General features: G+C 45.7%; 2 protein-coding genes across 7 annotated transcripts in view; one reads left to right on the top strand and one right to left on the bottom strand.

The window, feature by feature from the left end:
• raph1a (Ras association (RalGDS/AF-6) and pleckstrin homology domains 1a) overlaps nt 1–9,499 on the top strand; it is a 36,533-nt gene extending 27,034 nt beyond the window's left edge. For all 4 annotated transcript variants that reach the window (XM_068328586.1, XM_068328588.1, XM_068328587.1 and 1 more), the window contains 11 exons: nt 797–874; nt 1,558–1,632; nt 2,127–2,211; nt 3,580–3,701; nt 3,841–3,906; nt 4,553–4,696; nt 4,797–4,907; nt 5,236–5,334; nt 5,736–5,856; nt 6,064–6,194; nt 7,141–9,499. In XM_068328586.1, the coding sequence (XP_068184687.1) occupies nt 797–874; nt 1,558–1,632; nt 2,127–2,211; nt 3,580–3,701; nt 3,841–3,906; nt 4,553–4,696; nt 4,797–4,907; nt 5,236–5,334; nt 5,736–5,856; nt 6,064–6,194; nt 7,141–9,495 (3,387 nt within the window). In that variant the 3' untranslated portion in view covers nt 9,496–9,499. The remainder of the gene's footprint in view (nt 1–796; nt 875–1,557; nt 1,633–2,126; nt 2,212–3,579; nt 3,702–3,840; nt 3,907–4,552; nt 4,697–4,796; nt 4,908–5,235; nt 5,335–5,735; nt 5,857–6,063; nt 6,195–7,140) is intronic.
• Nucleotides 9,500–12,179: 2,680 nt separating this feature from the next.
• LOC137604666 (acetylcholinesterase collagenic tail peptide-like) lies at nt 12,180–16,586 on the bottom strand. Of its 3 annotated transcripts, none has more exons than XM_068328592.1 (15): nt 16,297–16,586; nt 15,451–15,532; nt 15,018–15,109; nt 14,794–14,835; nt 14,685–14,711; nt 14,526–14,597; nt 14,082–14,147; nt 13,899–13,925; nt 13,762–13,806; nt 13,640–13,675; nt 13,479–13,559; nt 13,294–13,390; nt 13,061–13,170; nt 12,851–12,970; nt 12,180–12,716 (listed from the first exon to the last, which is right to left on the bottom strand). In XM_068328592.1, exons 2-15 carry the CDS (start codon nt 15,524–15,526, stop codon nt 12,699–12,701), a joined length of 909 nt encoding a protein of 302 aa, XP_068184693.1. In that variant the 5' UTR covers nt 15,527–15,532; nt 16,297–16,586; the 3' UTR covers nt 12,180–12,698. The 3 variants fall into 3 exon arrangements, with proteins under 3 accessions (XP_068184693.1, XP_068184692.1, XP_068184694.1); XM_068328591.1 differs by having other exon boundaries at nt 15,451–15,544; XM_068328593.1 differs by lacking the exon at nt 15,451–15,532 and having other exon boundaries at nt 16,297–16,585.
• Nucleotides 16,587–19,489: the final 2,903 nt, after the last annotated feature.

Genomic DNA, 19,489 nt, shown 5'->3' on the forward strand with positions numbered 1-19,489 from the left:
GACAGGACAAGGCAGCGTCTTTGACCCGTCATTCAGGGGGAGGCAGACCACCAGTCGTTCTGCTGGTCGGACGCTGTGCTTCCTGTTTAATTCGGCTCGTTTGACTCTGTTGGTTGTGGGACAACCAGCTTGGGTTTTCATTTCAGGAGGTTAATACTTCTACTTGGTTTCCCATTGACTTGCTCTTATTTTTGCCTCCAGACTGTTTCCACCTCCATCTCAACTCTTTTTTTTTTTTGATCCTCATAGTTTTGCTTCCGTCATTTCCTTGGAGATTTCTCAATCCTCTTCCGACATGTAGCTTCCGAGCATCGATCCAGTCTCATTCCCATGCAGTTACGATAATACAGAGATGATGATGATGATTATGGAATGGAGAAAGAGGAGGAGAAACCGATTCCCCACAGCTAATCAGATGTGTCTTATATTTCCTCGTGGTTTGGACTCGTCTCGTTGGGACTAAGGTTAGCTCTTTTTCCTAGTATGTGTTGGAATGAATGGAACTCCACCACCTGATGAGGCCAGGAAACTGCTGAGCACACCAATAAAAACAACCGAGCATTTTAAAGATATTAGCTTTGAGATTTTCCCATTTCTCTGGCGGGAAAGCAGACACAGAAGCGTTGGTTGTATGAGAGAAATCGACTGAGGGTTAACGATGAATTCGTGTTGGAAGAATCAGGTAGGTGAAAGAGTGTATTCTTAATAGGTGTGTGTGTGTGTGTGACAGGAAATGTGTGTTAATGCTGTTTGTATTGACTGACCGGTGTATCATTTCTTTCTCCTCCGTTCTCAGGAGGAGCAGGCTGCCAAGCTGAAGGCAGACAATATCCGTGTCGCCCTTGAGAAGATCAAGGAAGCCCAGGTTAAAAAGGTGAGTCCGACACACACTCACAACACACACTCACAACACACACTCACAACACACACTCACAACACACACTCACAACACACACTCACAACACACACTCACAACACACACTCACAACACACACTCACAAGACGGATGACTGTGTGCATGTGACGTCTGGTTAGCGTGTCAGCGTGTGGCACGTGTCCTCCGGACCGGCTTTCTGGGTCAGGTCAGTGTTACTCTGCAGTGAAAGCTCTGGTCAATAACAGCTGGGGTCAAAGCATGCACACACACACACACAATCACGGAGCACTCAGCATAATGACCACTGCAAATGAAACCCCAATCCCTCGGCCAGAGGGAGAAACTGGATTAACAACCTGGATTATTACACACAGACAGAACTCCAGATACCTGCGTCTGTTGAACCAGATTAAATTATCTCTATGTCACTCCCATATGTGTGTGTGTGGGGGGGGGGGTTTGAAATGTATGTAACTATTGCTTCTATTATTTTTACAGTATAATAATTTATTTAATAAACCCTTTTGACATTTTAAATTGGTTATGATTGTCCAGCTTGTCAATGATAACAGTGATGCTCTTTTTTTTTTGCCTAGGACTTATTTCCCATAATATTGAAATAGGTTCAAATGTATGTTTATGTAAATGTAGTATAAATAATATTTCCTTTCTCTGTGCAGCTGGTGATCCGTGTCCATTTGTCAGATGAGAGCTCAAAGACTATGATGGTGGATGAGAGACAGACAGTCAGACAGGTCCGACTGACTCACTTACAGCCCACACACACACACACACACACACACACACACACACACACACACGGATGCAGTAACAGCAACGTAGCGAAAGCAGTTCAAATAAATCTAATAGCCGCTGCACAGGAATTCAATTTATAACGTTCTTTAAAGTATAAGTATTCACCCTTTAAGTCAGTTGTAGTAACTGTATATACTGTAGTCAGCAGCAGCAGTAGTAGTAGTAATAGTACATGCTACAGTCAGTGACAGTAGTAGTAATAGCGTGTAATACAGTCTTTATTAATTGTATTATTAATAGTGTATATTAGTATCTTTAACGTGTAGCATAGTGTGTACTAGCATCCTTAACTAGTAGTATTAACAGTGTGTGCTAGTATCCTTAACCAGTAGTATTAATAATGTGTACTAGTATCTTTAACCAGTAGTATTAATAGTGTGTACTAGTACACCTGCAGTGTTTTTGTCTGATGCTCACTTCTGTTGAATCGCAGGTTTTAGACAGTTTACTGGAAAAATCTCACTGTGGGTACAGTCCAGACTGGTCCCTGGTGGAAACCATTAATGAGCTGCAGATGGGTGAGCGCATGCACAAGCACAAATACACACAACAGACACACACACACACACACACACACACACACACACACACACACACAAACAGAAATACAAAGTTTATTTCCCACCATAAACAATGTGAAGAAGGGACTTTAGTTGAAATTAATATTTATCCCATTTTAAAACAGTTGCAGAGACTCTTTAACTTTACATTTGTCTTGAATGAAAGCCCGTCACAGAGCACCGTGGACGTCTCATGACTGTTATATAGTGTTAAAGTAATAATGTTCTGCCCAGCATTGTCTATCACTAGCGAGGTTATTAAGGCACACACACACACACACACAAACACACACACACACACCCTTGGGGGTGCCGTATTTCTTCGCCTGCACACTCTGTACTACGAGCTTCAACGCTCTTTGACAAACACACACACACACACACACACATTACACACACTGTCTTTATGTAGGTCTGGTGCAATGGTGCGTGTGATCTAACCTACATCTTCAGGGCTGCTGCTGTGCAGCCAGGCAGCGTGGTTAAAAATGTGAGAGGGGAGGTTTAGAGTAGCTCCGTTCACGAAGTTCACCGAAACCTCAGATCCGCTCCACGTGTGCTCCTAAACCCCGGGCGCACACCCAGGACTGGGCCTTCCAAAGATTTAAACTGGTCCCGGTGTTAATTAAGGGAGTAACTTGTGTCCTTCTCTGCAGAGAGGAAAAAAAATGATCACACACACCAACACACACACCAGCGCCACCAGCAACCTGCCATATGCCCTATGGCGAGAGGCGGAGCTCCCGTCACATATAAACCTTTGACCTCTACAGTGAGCCCAAGAGCAAATAGTTGATCAAGATGAGATCATGAGCCTCATATTTATTTTCATTAATAATGTTATTGATAGTAGTAGATGCTGCAGTCACAGTGTTAGTGTTGTACGTATTCGTTTCCAGCGTGTAACTGAACACATTCATCAAGTTGTTCAATCACTCACTTTAAGGCCCCGACTTGGATCCATCTCACCCCCACAGAAATGCCAGTTTTTGTTTGTGAGGTCATCATAGTTGTCCACAAATGCTATGTGGGTCACAGCTGTCTGGGTTTGTTCACCTCAGAGGTAAACATGTGAGAGGCAGCTGGGTTTGAGAGATGGGGAATGGGGGCAGCAGATTGAAATCCCTCCTGTACCACTCGTTTATTTACCAATTTAAAATTTAATATTCTCCTGGAAATCACAGGAGACATTATGGATCGAAGGATTTGTCCCCAAATCAGAAGCAGAACCCTGCAGACCTAATCAAATAAGTTCACTTTCGGTTTGAATTCACTTTTGGATGAATTCAGTATATACAAATGAAATGCTAAACTCTCTGTCGGCAGAGCGGATTTTTGAGGATCATGAAAACCTGGTTGAGAATCTGCTGAACTGGACCAGAGACAGCCAGAACCGCCTGATGTTCACCGAACGCATCGAGAAGTATGCTCTGTTCAAGAACCCCCAGGTGAACGTCACACACTTAAACACAAGAGGCTTTACCAAGAAGCAAATTGTGTCAATAAATCTACACGCGTGGTTTAATTGTCCCTGTCCGCTGACGGGAACGTTCCTGTGGTTTCATATCTGCCCTCTGTCTTTGGCAGAATTATTTGTTGGGACGGAAGGAGACATGTGAGATGGCTGAAAGAAACAAAGAGGCTCTGTTGGAGGTTAGTTTGTGTTTTTTTCTGCTGCTCGCAAGTGTTCCCTCAAAACGTCATTCACTAAAACTGTTGCAAAATCTGTCGTTGTTTTAAAAATGCACACAGATCAAAGTCTGAAGAAAAAGTAGGAATAAGAAAAGCAATGAGCTGCTTCTCCTCCATCTGTGCCTTTTCTGCACAAGGCACAACAGCATAGCTAATGGACATACACACCCCAAGCTTCCACACATGGTTCACGTTCACACTTTTCATTGAGTCCTATAATTTTACATAAAGAACGTGTTCAGATCAAGAATATTTCTTCGCTCTAGACTGCAGTTTGTTGGCCTTGACTACGTCGCTCCCCTGGAATGACGTAGACACATTTTGAGAATGAGTATGGTTGGATAATGTCAAAGCTGGCCTATGCATTACTAATATTGTGACATTGCCGTGTATGTCTTCCTCCCTCAATCATGCATCCTAAAAACACTGCACCGTTGACTTTAGACCGAGTTTTTGTTGTTTCCTCTTGTCTGCAGCTGTGTTGTCGGAAGCTAACAATGATGCTGTCGTTCCCCTGCGACGGGCACAGGACGGAACCCCCTGTGATATTCTTGACTTGGCTGTTGCTCAAATCTGTTTGCCGTGTGTGTGTTTGTGTGTGTGTCAGGAGTGTTTCGGCGGCAGCTCGGTGTCTGTCCCAGAGATGGAGGGAGTGTTGTGGCTCAAAGAGGATGGGAAGAAGTCATGGAAGAAAAGATACTTCCTGCTGAGAGCCTCTGGGATTTACTATGTTCCCAAAGGAAAAGCAAAGGTATGGACCTAAGCTGGAAGAAAGTTGTATAGCAAACAGCTACACTTATTGTCAAGCTTAATGAAGATACACAAAACTCAATGTGTGCTTGTTTTTTCAGGCGTCCAGAGACCTGGTGTGTTTCCTGCAGCTGGATCATGTTAATGTCTACCTTGGCCAGGACTATAAGAGCAAGTACAAGGCTCCTACAGACTACTGCATGGTGCTGAAGGTACAACTCGCTCATACCTGTCGGTGTAGTAGTTGTACAGGCAGGAGAAATGAGGTTGGACTCGTAGCGCTGTTGTCTTGCTGTGCCACCCAGTGGTCAGACAGTGAAATGACACATTTCATTTAGTGACAAGACAGATTTGTAATTGATGTGTTCATACCACAGTTGTTGTTTTTTATTTAATTATGGAACACTACCTTTAGAATACCTGTAGGATCAGGAATTGTAGTAATAGTACTAGTAGTAGTTGCATAAATGTACTAATACCAGCAAACAAACGACTCTTTGGTGTAACATTTATATGTACTGTATATGTTTTTGTGTGCAGCACCCTCAGATCCAGAAGAAGTCTCAGTACATCAAGTACCTTTGCTGTGATGATGTCAGAACCCTCCAACAATGGATCAACAGTATTCGCATTGCCAAGGTAGGAACTTATAAAACGTTGACATTACTAAATCCACATCGTCCAGTGGGGGAAATGATCTGCACTGTAAAATGCAATGACGGTCTGAAAGGCCTGTAAAAATGGTCCCAGTACATAAAGGTTGTGTAATCTCTATTAATCTGTCGAATGAAGAGTCAGGCAGACATAGTTTTCTAGCTTGGACCAGCTGATCCCTTCTGGTCACAAACGATTCACCGTCTTTGGCGGCGATCTTTATAGCATTAACCCCAGAAACTGAACTGGGACAACGTAAAGCAAACAGTATGTGTCTGATTTCAGTAATGACGCATGACTTTTTTTTTTTTTACCATGCATTTTGTCTACATGCGTCATTATGTATTATTAAATCCTCACTAATATCTTCTCTCCCTGTCCAACAGTATGGGAAGCAGCTGTACATTAACTTCCAGGAGGCGATGAGAAGGACGGAGGCGGCCTATGATTGGTCCTCCCTCTCCTCTTCCTCCATCAAATCTGGGTCCAGCTCATCCAGCCTTCCAGGTGTGTCTGTCTGCTCGGGATGAGGTCAAATGTTTTATTTTTAGAGATTTTTAGCACGGTAATATGAAAATACAAACTAAACTAAACATCACATTTCATTTCAGAAGATAATTACATGCATAAATGATTTTTTTTCTGAGAAAACAATCATAATGTAATCAGATTAAAAGTTTGATGCCCTACATCTGTTCTGTGACCCCGCCCCAGAGTCCCAGTCCAATCACTCCAGCCAATCTGACAGTGGCGTATCAGAGATGACATCATCGGGCCACACCCGGTCCCAGAGCGTCGTCAACTCCATTTTCTCTGACGCCTGGAGGAGAGGAACACAAGGAGAGGTGTGAACACACACACCAACACACTCCTACCCGTCACCGTCACTGTCCCGTTCATCCTCTGTACTACATTTCACTCGTTTCCCCTTTTGCTTTCCTGCCAGCGCTCAAAGGTGAAGGGACGTATGCCAGTTGCTCTTTGTGCAGGAGGAGGAGGAGGGAGTGGAGGTTAGACAGGAAGTGATGTAACAGGCATGGTAACGGTGTGGCTGCAGCCTTTAAAACGCTGTTTCTGTTGATGCATCAGAGTGACCCGGGTCCGACCCGGTTTGGTGCTTTTGATAGAGGAACAAATGTAGACGCTGTGAACCAGCTGTAGCTGTGGGAGTTACTTCTGACTAAGACAGGAAGAAAAGGAAAAGGTTTTGGCAATGGCACTTGATAGCAAGAAACACACATGAGCGATAATCTATATCTGCTCTTCCATAATATACGAGAGTCAAATATTTTCTTGCCTGCAAAAGTCGGGTTCGGCTCAGGATGATTTCTCAAACGAAACTTCAAATCTCTTTGTTTGTACCTCCGGTTTCCATCTTGTGTCATGAGTCTATGGTTCTGTATCACGGTTTTAAATGGCTGCAGCTGAACTGTTGGTTTTTATCTAATCTTGCTGTGATGGAATGTCCGAACTAACGTATCTGATTACACCGACATGTGTTTAAGACGCGAAACCTTCTCAACAACATGGGTTTGGGTCCTGTAACAGCTGAGACACCGACCTGGAGTCTCATAGTGATCACAGCGATGACGAGTTTTTCCAGGATGTACTTTATTTTCACTTTTTGTTTTAACGCGTCAGTCAGACGTTAGTGTTCATGAGCACTAACGTAACTACGGAGGGTCTGTCTCGTCCTCTCAAATGCATTCTGGCACCACCTTGACGATATATTGTGTTCCTCAAACTTTGGTCTCTCTTCCTTCCTCCCTCTCTCGTTTCTCTGCTCCACAGATGATGAAGATCGACCCTATCAGTAGACCCATCCCTGTCCAGATACCTTCCCTCTCTGCCCAGGCTGTCCCTCTCCCCCAGCCTCAGACTCCGCCCTCCCGGACCAGCTACACCGATGACCTCGTCGCGTCAGAGGAGTCCACCCCGTCTCCACCCTCGCCTCCTCCACCGAGTATGGCCCACCAGCCGGCGTCGGTCTCGTACATCAAGTACAGCACGCTGGCTCGCCTGCAGAACCAGAACCAGGCGGCGACGCAGCCGACCGGCGCACCGCCCCCTGCCGATCCTAACCAGTTCGCCAAACCGAGCTACAACACCCTCCCAGCGTCTTACAGTGCCTCCCCTCCGATACCGCCGTCCCCACCCCCGCTTCCTCCACCCACAGAGCCGGTTCCTGGCTCGGCTGTAGCTGCGCTCAAATTTGGTCCGCCGAGCCCTTCTGCTCTTCCGCCACCTCCACCCCCACTGGAGGAGGCTGTGCCGGAGTCCTACTACCTCCCGCCTCCTCCACCCGAGAGCCTGGAAACCAACGGTTTGCCCCCCCCTCCCCCTCCGGAGCCCGTCCCCAGCTCTTGCCCCCAACTGTCGAACGCTGGGCTGCAGCAGTTCTTGGCGCAGAAGTTCCCCAACATGGTGTACGACTTCAGTCAACCAGTTACTGAAGATAAATCTCCTCCTGCTCCTCCTCCTGCTGCTGCTGAACTTTCTCCTCCCACCTCCCTGCAATTTCTCCGGCCTGTGTCGCCCAATGCGCCCCCTCCCGCGCCTCCCAAAACCTTCACGGGTGGTTTTCCTCCTCAAACAGCTCCCAAACCCTCAGGTCCTTCTTCCCTCCCGATCGCTCTCTCACCCGTTTCACCCACGCCCCACGCCGGCCACGGTCCGGTCAAGAAGCAACAGAGTTTCTCCACGGGACATTCCCCGAACCAACCGCCCCCCACTCTGCCGAAGCAGCACAGCCTCTCCTCCAAAAATCTTGCCCTCTCTCCCTCCTCCTCCACCTCGTCCGTCTCCATGGCAGCAGCTACGTCTTCTTTGGTCAAACAGATTGTCAATCAGTTCCCCGGAAACTCCGTCTCTTCCTCCCTCCCCCCCTCCAACCCCGTGGAAGGATCTAAGTTCGGCGCTCCTCAGTCTCCTCCAGCTGTCAAGGCTAAACCGAAGTGGCAGCCAGGGGGTGTCGTGGCCCCACAGTCCCCTGAGTTCCCTCCACCTCCCCCCGACAGCTCAGCAGGAGACTTCCCTCCTCCCCACTCTTCGTCCCCCATAAAGAAGTCACCCTCCACCTCGTCTACAGGATCCACCAAACGGGGACCCCCACCAACCCCGCAGAGAGCGTCCTCCATCCGGAGCGGCTCATCGGGCGAGGCCCAGGATGAGAGGCCGAAGAAGGTGGAGAGCCTCGTCAGCAAATTTGCCCAAGCCCCCCAGACCGGGGGCTCATCCAGCTCTTCATCAGTGAGCGGGTCTCCTTCGAAAGATTCTTCCGGGCTTCCTGCGCCCCTCCCCAAGCCGGGGAAGCTGAACTTGGCCAACCTCCCCCTGGCGCTCCAGGGTCTGCAAACGGGCCAGCACCATCAACCCGTAGAGTTCACATCCCCTCCTCCCCCGCCTCCCCCGGCCCAGCATCTTCACCTCGACTCGTCTCCCGATTACTTCCCGCCTCCCCCCAGTGACTATGAGCTTTTCCCCCCTCCTCCCCACCCGTCGGAGTTCCATCACCCTCCGAAAGTTGCCGTGGTCAATCCTCAGCCTCAGTTACAGCAGCATCAGCAACCTGTAACCGCCTCTCTGTCGTCATGGAAACAAGGTTCTGTAAAAAAGGGCGCAGTCCCCCCCCCAACACTGAACCGGCGGCCAAGCAACACGACCCAGTATGACAGCATGACCTCCAAGCCCCTCTCGCCGCCTCCTCTGTCTCAGACCCCGCCTCCGTCCCTGTCTTCGTATTCCTCCTCCTCCTCCTCTTCCGCCCCCCCAACCTCCCCCAAATCCGCCGGGCCGGGCTCGCTGGCGCTGAAGCCGCTTTTCCTGGAGGACCTGAACCGCACTCTCAAGAGGAAGTCCGTGTCCCGCCACGGCTCGCTCACCTCGTCCCACCTCATCGCCTCTTCAAAGATGGAGCCTGTGGGCACCATGGACGACATGGCGCTCCTCCCGCCCCCTCCCCCGGAGCTTCTGCTGCAGCAGCAGCAGCAGGGCGTGCGGGGACACTCCCAAACGTTGTCTCGCCACCACGCACACTCCCATTCCACCAAACACGCCAACATCTCAGGCTATGCAACGCTGCGGCGAGGCCCGCCTCCCGCACCTCCGAAACGGGACCAAAGCACCAAACTGACCAGTGATTGGTAGGGGGGGGGGGTCACTAGGTGGAGCCTAAATAACAGATATGACTGTTTAGGTCTCATCGATACTGCAGCCAATAAGTAATCAATGTCCGTCTGTCCTCATCCCAAAACACCCACCCTTGGATTACGACCAAGTAGCAAGCTGTGTTTTATGATTGTTCCTATTAGCCTCATTATTATATCATCCTCATCATTACTATCATTACCAATACATGTTTAATCCAACGACATGAGTACATGTATATTTATATATTGTATACATATACATATAGCTGTATACAAGCAAGCCAGAAAAGTCACCTATCGAGCTTTTTTCACCACGTCAGCTTCGCATCGAGATAAAACAAAAGACGAGACTTGAACGACGGCAACAGAGACAATTTGCTGCAAAAAAAAATAAAAAAATAAAAATCTGGTACTGCGTCGAGCGGCGGCCGTGGAAGTAGCGTCACTGATGAAGAGAAGGAAGTGTGTGTGTGGGGGGGGACGGGTGGAAGGAACGAGAGATGTGTGTATAGAAGTGTATGTTGTGAATTAGAGGGTGGGAGCAGTGCCATTTCTTTCAAACCTTTTTTTGTGTGTGTTTTTATATAAGATTATTTAATACTGGAAAGATATTGTTATTATTCTAATTATTTTATGTTTTTAAGAAGTGTCAAAAAGAGAAGGACTGGACATGGGTCTGTTTTGTCGAAATATGTCTAAGTGTTAAATCTGGATTACCAAACTAGCATGCAGCTAGTTTAATTAAGATTATATTTGGGTCACTTTTGTCAAATCATATTTTCTGTAGATTTAGAGGTTCAAGGCTGATTGTGCGGTGACTCCCAGGGGGAGGAGGTTTGAAACGGAAAAGCACATGCAATTAAACTAATAATTATCAGTCAGAGAAACCGCCAGTAAGATTACCGACAAAAACAACACCAAAAACACAAATTATCCAGGTTTATGTTCAGTATCTTTTAGTTTTGTAGCATGAGGGGCCTCCCCGATTTCAAATATCGAAAGAATCCTTTTCCTCACATAGAAACAATCCCTAAAGTCATGGCTGTGCCCTGTCTGTGTCTGTGTTTAGGATCAATACACGCTTCCTGTGTCCTGGACAAACTGTCTCACGTCCCGTTTCACCAGCAGCATCAGTTTCAGGAGATTAACAATCAATGTCAGCTCCAGTAATGTTAGCTTCTCCTAAAGACGAGTATCCGTCTTAGCGACAGAATAGCATCAGCTTCCGTAACAGACTGACACTAATGCTCGTGTCTCCAACAGAGTATTTTCAGTGCTTGCGTCTGCAAATGACGAGCATCAAAATCAGCTTCATCGTCTCATCTTGACATTCAGTTGTATTTCAGAATTAAGGGCCCCCCCCCCCCCCCCCGATGCTGTCCAGTATGAACTCATTTAATCTCATCCTTCGTCAGTCAGCAGCAAAAAAAACAACAAAAAAAACTACTTGATCCATTTTAGGGACAAACTTGATGAACACCTTATTTATTTGAATACTCCTGTTTCATCAGAGCTGCTGGTCACTGTGCTAGCGAGTTGCTAAATGTGTGGGTCCACTCGTGTCTTTAAAGAGCAGAGAGGCCCTGGGAACAAGTGCCTGAAGAACAAAATGCTCAAACCTTTGACTTTGACTTGTGTCATAATCACTGTTCAGGTTGTGACATTTGGAAGCCAGACGTTTAGGTTGACTCTTGACAAACTGCCATCTCCGTCTGACCCAACAACCACATGATCCTTATTTTAGCAAGAAGACTATAACAGTATTATGAAATCATCTCAATGCGCACTGACAAGTTCTTTATTGATGCAGCCATCATGACCTCCCATATTCAGTCTTCTTTATTTCTTACTCGGGGTCGTTTCGGTGTTCAGTGAACTATATATGATTGATTGTTGTAAGTTTCATTTCCAACCTTCAGCTGTGATGATGGAGACACCGGGGCTGTAGGATGGGACCTACCAACGTTGAATTGAATTGCTTGAAGATTCCCAAATGAAAAAAGTTAGTGGAGATTAAAAAAAAACCAGTCAGTTCAGTCGTTACCCAGTCCGATGCATCCTTCCACACGCAGTCTTCTGGTGTCCAGATCAGCTGATGAAGGCCTCCTCAACACGTTTTATACTATAGATTTTTTTAAAATAGCTGAACCTAGATCTATTTCTACCTTCCTGCTTTTTTATCATCCTTACAGTCAACTAGATTTTACCTGCATGACACGTCGACACCAGTGCAACCAACACAGACGCCAATAGTTATATTACTGCCCACATTTTGACTTTAAATATGCAATTGTTTCTGTTGATGAAGTATTCTGAGTTAATGTATAACCACGAGTTACCTGAATGGGTTCAGTCTGACATCACACCTGTCTGTCTTGTGACGTTTTGTCGAGGGGAGGATTCATCGAGAGAAGTACTTCCAATGCCCACCCCACTGTGGGGACTTACATCATCACAAGGCCTCCATCATCTGCGCCACTGAAGATCAACATAGAGTTTAATGCTGATCGATGTCTTCAAACGTCTTGTTTCGGGACACCCAGCTGAGCACATGGCTGTTACTGGTGTCCAACCTACTGTTGCATTTCAAATAAATGAGACAAATGAGACAAAACGGAGTAGATTCTAAAGTTTTTATACATTCCAACACTGATGTTCACTGGCTTCAGAATGTGAAGGAAGGTTCCGGTCGAATATCAGATTGTGTTTTCGAGTTCAGGCAACATGAAGGGTTTATTTATGTCACATTAAATGTAGGAACGTTGTGGCGAACAGCCCTTAAAACGCTTCTGGTAAACCCTTTAGTTAAAAAGATAAACTTAGGGTAGAGATGGGTGAGACTCATTTTTATTCTTTAGCGCAAATTAAGGTGTAGCGTTTACTAATACAACATCCTGGAAATAATAGATATGCATCGTTATCGAAAAATATCAAACAAACAAAATAAAGCATTTAGGATTTATCAAGTAACAGTATTTACATCACCATAAAGATTCCGTTTTAATGTTATAACATGCTGGAACAATGTGCACACATCCTCTAATGTTTTGAGACAAATGTTTAAATGAAGTCTTCATTTTTGTGAAGTAAAAACATGAATCGTCATGATTTGCTTGACAAAACCAGACCGGATCTTCACACCTTGAACCAGTGTGTATCGTTAGCCACTTCCTCTGGGGTTGAGGGGTCAAAGGGGCGGAGTCAGTGTCTGGGGTCCTCCTGTATGAAAACAGGAATAGCTAAGGGACCATTGGAATCACTTCAACATAAAACACGTGAAAGAAGAATCAACACACAAACTACAAACAACCTTGCATTGCTACCAAAATGTTAGCACGCAGGTTTGCGGTTACCAGGAGGTTGATCCACTGGGATTGGGAGTAGATGTACAGAGCGCCCCTGTCCTTCCTGAGGACCATCACGTTGTCCCCCCGCAGTCCCCTCATCTGCTTCTCTCCATCCACAATAAAGATCTGGAGATTCACAGACGAAAGTCTGTCACCATTTGTGCACATAGCAGCAAAACAAATGTGACCTTTGTGTCCACAGGGCGTGGCACCGACCGTCTGAACCCTCTCTGGGAGCCGTTCCGGGGTTTGAACCGGTGAACAGCTGCAGTTATCCGGAGGTCCTTGAATTCCCCGGTCTCCCTCCAGGCCACGTAGGACGTACACTACGAGACATTCATGCTGAAGATCAACAATAGTTGGTTCTATTATCGCACCAGCAAGTCCGACTTTTGGCCTCGGTTCACGCACGGTGCTGAGGAATCAATGACGTCCCCTCTGTTGCTCACCTTGTCCAGGAAGTCCAGGTTCTCCATTCAGGCCGAACCCTCCTGGAGGACCAGGATGACCAGGTATCCCAGCGGGTCCACGGGTGCCCTTTAACCCCTGCACACAGTGATTCATTCCTTCACTGGATAATTGATGACCTCAAACTGTATCGACGGGCTTCTATGCATTAACAGTATGGACCTACCGAACGTCCTCTGCCGCCCAGTTCTCCTCTGGGTCCCTGCACTCCTCTGAGCCCAGCATCACCAAAATGACCCGAGTCCCCCTGGAACAGCACAAAACACCAAACATTCACGTCTCTAACCGTCTTCTTCTGTGGTGGCGTGTCGGCCATTTGAATTCTACCTTCTCTCCTGGCGTTCCAGTGAGGCCCTGGTGGCCCTGATGGGACACAGATAGAGATAGACCCCCCCAAATCATCTCAGGATAATAATGGTGATACAGGAAATGAATGACAAGACCCTCACCATCTCTCCCTTGGGTCCCCTGTTTCCTTTCACACCTTTATTCCCCTAACAGACAGACAGAAACGTTAAGACCATGAAAGATATTCACTATAATTCTAATAATGTATAAAACAGAAGAGGATGTGAAGGTCTCTCACCCTGAAGCCCTTCAGTCCTTTACTGCCCTGTCAACATATAGGGGGAGTGAGCTAGAGAGCTAGGTCACAGCTACAGTATGTGTACTTCCTCTCCCAAACATTTTATAAAATACTTATCAGTCAACTTTAATTTCTAAACCATAATGTGCATCAATGACGCGAACGGATCCAGAATACCTTTACCTTCATCGTCCCAGGAGATCCTTTGTCTCCATACAGACCCCTCCAGCCTCGGAAACCCTTCTCCCCCTGTGGAAACATCACGGCATAAACTGTTGGTGTGACTTGGTTTGCTAATGTTCACAACAACAATAGGGGGGGGGGGCTCAACAGGTAGCTTTAAGTGGCCTGAAGTCCACACTACTGCTGCACATACGGCGCCCACACTGACAAACATCCCAGGTTCAAACAGGGTGTGTGTGTGTGTGTGTGTGTGTGTGTGTGTGTGTGTGTGTGTGTGTGTGTGTGTGTGTGTGTGTGTGTGTGTGTGTGTGTGTGTGTGTGTGTGTGTGTGTGTGTGTTCTCATGGAGGTACTTTATATCTGATGTCATTCTAATCGGGATCTGCCCTTTGAATTGCAGGGGAAACACTGGGTCCCCTTCACATACACAGAGTCTGTGTCTGACCTTTTGACCCGGCTGTCCCATGGCTCCTTGTTTTCCGTGTTCTCCCTCTGGGCCCACCACACCGGGCCGGCCCTGAAGTACACACAGCAGTGTGGAGAAGTGCATTTACACAGTGTAATGTGTGTGATGTGTGTGTGATGAGAATGTGTGTGACTGTACCTTGAGTCCTCTGGGTCCTCTGCAGCCCTTTAAACACACAGGTTGTTGTTATGGAGCTCATTTAAACCACATGAAATCACACATCAGTTGTCTTACAGGTGTGTCTCACCTGTTCACCTTTCGCTCCTGTGATGTGTTCCGTTATGTCGATCTGGTGAAGAAAAATCAGTGTTATTTAAGTGTGTGTGTGTGTGTGTGTGTGTGTGTGTGTGTGTGTGTGTGTGTGTGTGTGTGTGTGTGTGTGTGTGTGTGTGTGTGTGTGTGTGTGTGTGTGTGTGTGTGTGTGTGTGTGTGTGTGTGTGTGTGTGTGTGTGTGTGAGAGAGAGAGATCACCATTAACTCCATCTTGTGTTTGATTGGTGGAAACATGGGTGGCGGAAGAGGAGGAGGGATGAAGACTTCACATTTCCGAGTTAACCACCTCCCTACACACAGACGGACGCACAAACACACACTTAACACTGAACTTAGTGACCACAACATTGTGAAAAACAGAGTTTGACATCCTTTAAACCTTTGTCCAACCATGACGTGTAATCTCTATAACTACAGTATTTACCTATTACACACTACACAATTTACATATTTTCGTGCTATATCAATGGGAGTGATTAGTGTTTGTTGGTGTGTGTGTGTCTAATAGATATGATTGGTGTATCTCTGTGCGTGTTGAATGTGCACGTCACTACCCACTTAAATTTAAAATTTAAACTTCGATGTTAACGTAAAGAACCTTCGAGCCGGAGTTGTTCGATGCTGCATTTACCGGTCGTGACAGATGGAGCTGTTGGCTGGATGCCACTGAGCAAGGCAGCCCATCCCAAAAACAGCTGAACCAGCATTCCTTCCTGCAACAATAACTGAATGTCCAAAATTAAAAAGGAAATAAAGTGAACATATCTCTGTAAAATAATATACATATTATAAAATGCAAGGCAAAAAAATAATTAAACAAAGCGATGCTTTGTGTGTCTTCTGAGGTGTTTTCTAAAACTCTAAAAAAAAAAAACTATGAAAAAAGAGAGGAGAACTGGAACGTTCATGACTCCTTCATGAACTGTATGGAGCTTCATTCACCTTTATAACCAGTGACATAACATCCAGCGCCTTTCGTGAAAGCCAAGCAGCAGGTGGATGTAGGAGGAGGAATTTCTCCTTTCTCATCCTGTCAGCTGTGATGTGTGCACTTCATTCACTCACATTCAGAAGTTTTCCAATTCATCCTTCATTCTCACGTCTGTCATCTCAGCTCCTCTGAGGAGAACATGCCTGCACTGCAACATCCCGTTTACAGACTTTTCATGTCCTCTGATGTACTCTATTTCTAGACAGACTGTTTCCACTGTTATCAACAACACCTCAAACAGACTCACACTAGAATAAGAATAAATATTAACAGCGCAGAGAAGAATCAGCTTCATGCTCAAGAGCAGATTCATGAGCAGGACGTTTAGAGTTGCATCCGAACGTCTGACAAATTGATGAACCCCTCAGCAAGATGACGATGGACTTTTATGTCAGTGCGTGATAAATTAGTGGTGGTCGCTCACACACTCATCTCACAGCTCAGAGGGTGTAAGGACGGATGCATGCAGCCTGCTGCGTGTCATACCTTATCGCCTCCTCTTCACAGCACCGTGTGGAAGCTCTCATCCCGCATTGGAGACGTCTGTAGCGTCCTGGTCATCGTCCAGCAAAGAACAATCTGCTACGCTTGCACACCGACTCTGACTTATCTCAAGAAACTGTGAAAATGCAACGCAGCCTCTGGCAGCACTCTGCAGAAATCAGATAATTGCTTAACACACCGAGCCAAAGAGAAGCCTGCTTATCAGGCCAGACTGTAGTCGGGGAAAGTGTCAGCAGTCAGAGGCATCTTCTGTCATATTGTGTTGTGTTGTGGTTCCTGTTTCCCCTCTCAGCTTTTAATGTTCAGGCTGAGATTTCCACAGCAATCATACTTGAACTGACTCGGATACAACAGGAACATGTCTACACTGTTTTAATCGAGGGGTCCAGATTTATTGTGGTTGAAGCAAAATGATTCGACCCTTAATGAAAAGTGCTTCTGGTACTTTCTGTGACTTGCTGTAAACATGATGTATATCTAGACAGCAGCTTCTGGGAGCTTTCCCCACAGCCTCCAGGTCTGGAATATTCCTAGCTTCATATGCTATAACCACATTCTTCAAATCCTTGCTTTAAAACAGTGATCCCCAACCACCAGGTCGCGACCCGGCACCGAGCCGCGGGCCTTTAGGGGCCGGGCGGCACAGAATGAATTATTCTTTGTAATCCGTCTCTCTCTGTTTTCCTTGCCCTGTCTCCATCTCCACTGTATTTCCTTTCCCACCCAACCGGTCAAGGTGGATGACCACCCTCCAGAGTCTGGGTCCTGCCTGTGGTTTCTTCCTCAATGAGGGATTTTTTTTTTCTCCTGCCGCTGTCTCTTATGCTCTGGAGGGTTCTGTTGGGTTTCTCTGTCTCTCAAAATAAAACCATCAAAATAATTAATTATATTTAATTGAATTTCAAGAGAAAATAATGTTTATTTACATCCGTTTGAACGAATGTTACTAAGGAACACACAGAAGCTTTGCAGACAGGAGGACTTGGTACTTTTGCAGTCTTTTCTGCTAATGTTGAACTTAGAGGAGCTGCAGTCATGCAAATTACTAAATTGAAAGTTTGTATTGTTTATAAAATTTTTAGTCACTTTTAGCGGGGGACAAACACGCATTCGTTCCATGGATTAAAAGTAATTTGAGTCACAACTGAAGCCATTGGCAGTGTGACATCATTAACTTTGTCTCAATGTTTTTGTAGTAACCCATTATGTCCACAGGAGGGCACCAGGATTACTGATCCTTAAAGAACGTAGAATAATATCATTGACTCGTCTTCCGGAATAACTTTGTTGTGTAGTTTTCCACGGAATAGTTGAACAGATAATGAGCATGCATGTCTTGCAAAACTTTTGCGAGATCTTGCAAAAACTACACGTGTATATATACTTCCGGGTCGTTTTGGCTGTAGGGAGAGAAACCAATGGAGGACACCCACCCGTATGAGCGGTTTGTTGAGTTTTATATTGAAATCGGCCAAAAAATATAAGGACATTCAAGAGGTTCTTAATAGGCGGCACAATTTCCTTCAGACGCACTACAATATTATTATGGCTGAATCCTACTGACCCCACCAACAGATCCAAACCAGGCTTTGAACCTGTACCTGCACCTGAGAGGGGTTTGTTTTTCTCCATGACACCTTAGGGGCTCCGTAATCTCAGATTTATTTACTTGAATTGAGTTTTCAATTATTACAATAATTTCGTTTACAGAGATGTTGAATATGAGTTTAAGAAAGAAAAAAAAGGTTGTGTATTGTCTGTTGATGTCTAAATTTTACATAAAACCCCTGCGGATGATTTATTATTAGACTAAAGACGTTCTGCCGTCATTAATGATTATGGAGCAAATGAAGGCCGGTCGGTGAAAATATCGTGTTCGATTAAAACCGGTGTGTGGTTTGTTGGTAATAGCAGCAACAAAAGTAGGGTGAGCTTTTGGGACGAAGAACCTGAAATGTGGTAAATAGAAAAAAATATTTAAAAAAAACAACAACTACTGAACCAGAAAGTATCAATTACCAGAATTTTATTAATATTTTATAACATACAACAGAAGCATAAAATAGCTGGTGGGGGCTCTTGGGTGGGAGAAGCTGTAGTCATGGGAATTCCGGCTCTTTTTAGAGAACCGGTTCTTTCGGCTCCCAAACGGCTCTTCAGATTTATTTATTTTTTGTTGTTGGTGTTGTTGCTTTAATCAATATATTACCAATAATATAAAATTGTAATGTAAAACGATCCATCTCCTCCCTCTGCTCAGCGCAGTGACGCACTAAGGGCAGACACCGAGGCGGTAGCGGCACACATATTGACCAATCACGTGCGGCTTTAAGAAAAACAGAGAGAAAAAAAGTGGCTCCGCCAATCAGGAGCCGGCTCTCATAGCCGTTCCGTTCGCGACAGACTCCGAGACTGGAGTTGCATATATTTTCTGAATAAAACAGGATATAATCTAATTCAATGTGTTAATCCTTATTTATAGCGAAATATATTATAGGAAATAGTTTTATGATCGTTGGTCCCAGCAGGGTTCAATAAAGCAAAGAGAGAGAGAGAGAGAGATAGAGAGAGGACGAGAATGAACAGGAGAGAGAGAGAGGTCGAGCGAGGACGACCGGGAGCGAGAGAGCATGAGAATGAACTGGAGAGAGAGAAAGAACGGAACAAACAGGAGGGAGAGAGAGCGCCAGAGAAAAAGCGAGAGAGCATGAAAACGAACGAGAGAGAGAGAGATAGAGAGAGATAGAGAGAACGAAGGAGAGAGAGAGATAGAGAGAGATAGAGAGAACGAAGGAGAGAGAGAGATAGAGAGAGATAGAGAGAACGAAGGAGAGAGAGAGATAGAGAGAGATAGAGAGAACGAAGGAGAGAGAGAGATAGAGAGAGATAGAGAGAACGAAGGAGAGAGAGATAGAGAGAACGAAGGAGAGAGAGAGATAGAGAGAGATAGAGAGAACGAAGGAGAGAGAGAGATAGAGAGAGATAGAGAGAACGAAGGAGAGAGAGAGATAGAGAGAGATAGAGAGAACGAAGGAGAGAGAGAGATAGAGAGAGATAGAGAGAACGAAGGAGAGAGAGAGATAGAGAGAGATAGAGAGAACGAAGGAGAGAGAGAGATAGAGAGAGATAGAGAGAACGAAGGAGAGAGAGAACGAGAAAACAACTCCTATGTTCT

The sequence above is a fragment of the Antennarius striatus genome, chromosome 12, assembly GCF_040054535.1.
Source record: "Antennarius striatus isolate MH-2024 chromosome 12, ASM4005453v1, whole genome shotgun sequence".
Taxonomy (NCBI): Eukaryota; Metazoa; Chordata; class Actinopteri; order Lophiiformes; family Antennariidae; genus Antennarius; species Antennarius striatus.

Coding starts and splice junctions, on each gene's coding strand:
- LOC137604666 (XM_068328592.1), bottom strand. CDS start 15,526: ATGCTGGTTCAGCTGTTTTTGGGATGGGCTGCCTTGCTCAGTGGCATC. Junction 15,110..15,450: donor AGCTCCATCTGTCACGACCG/GTAAATGCAGCA, acceptor GTCTGTGTGTAG/GGAGGTGGTTAACTCGGAAA. Junction 13,807..13,898: donor AAGGACTGAAGGGCTTCAGG/GTGAGAGACCTT, acceptor TCTGTCTGTTAG/GGGAATAAAGGTGTGAAAGG.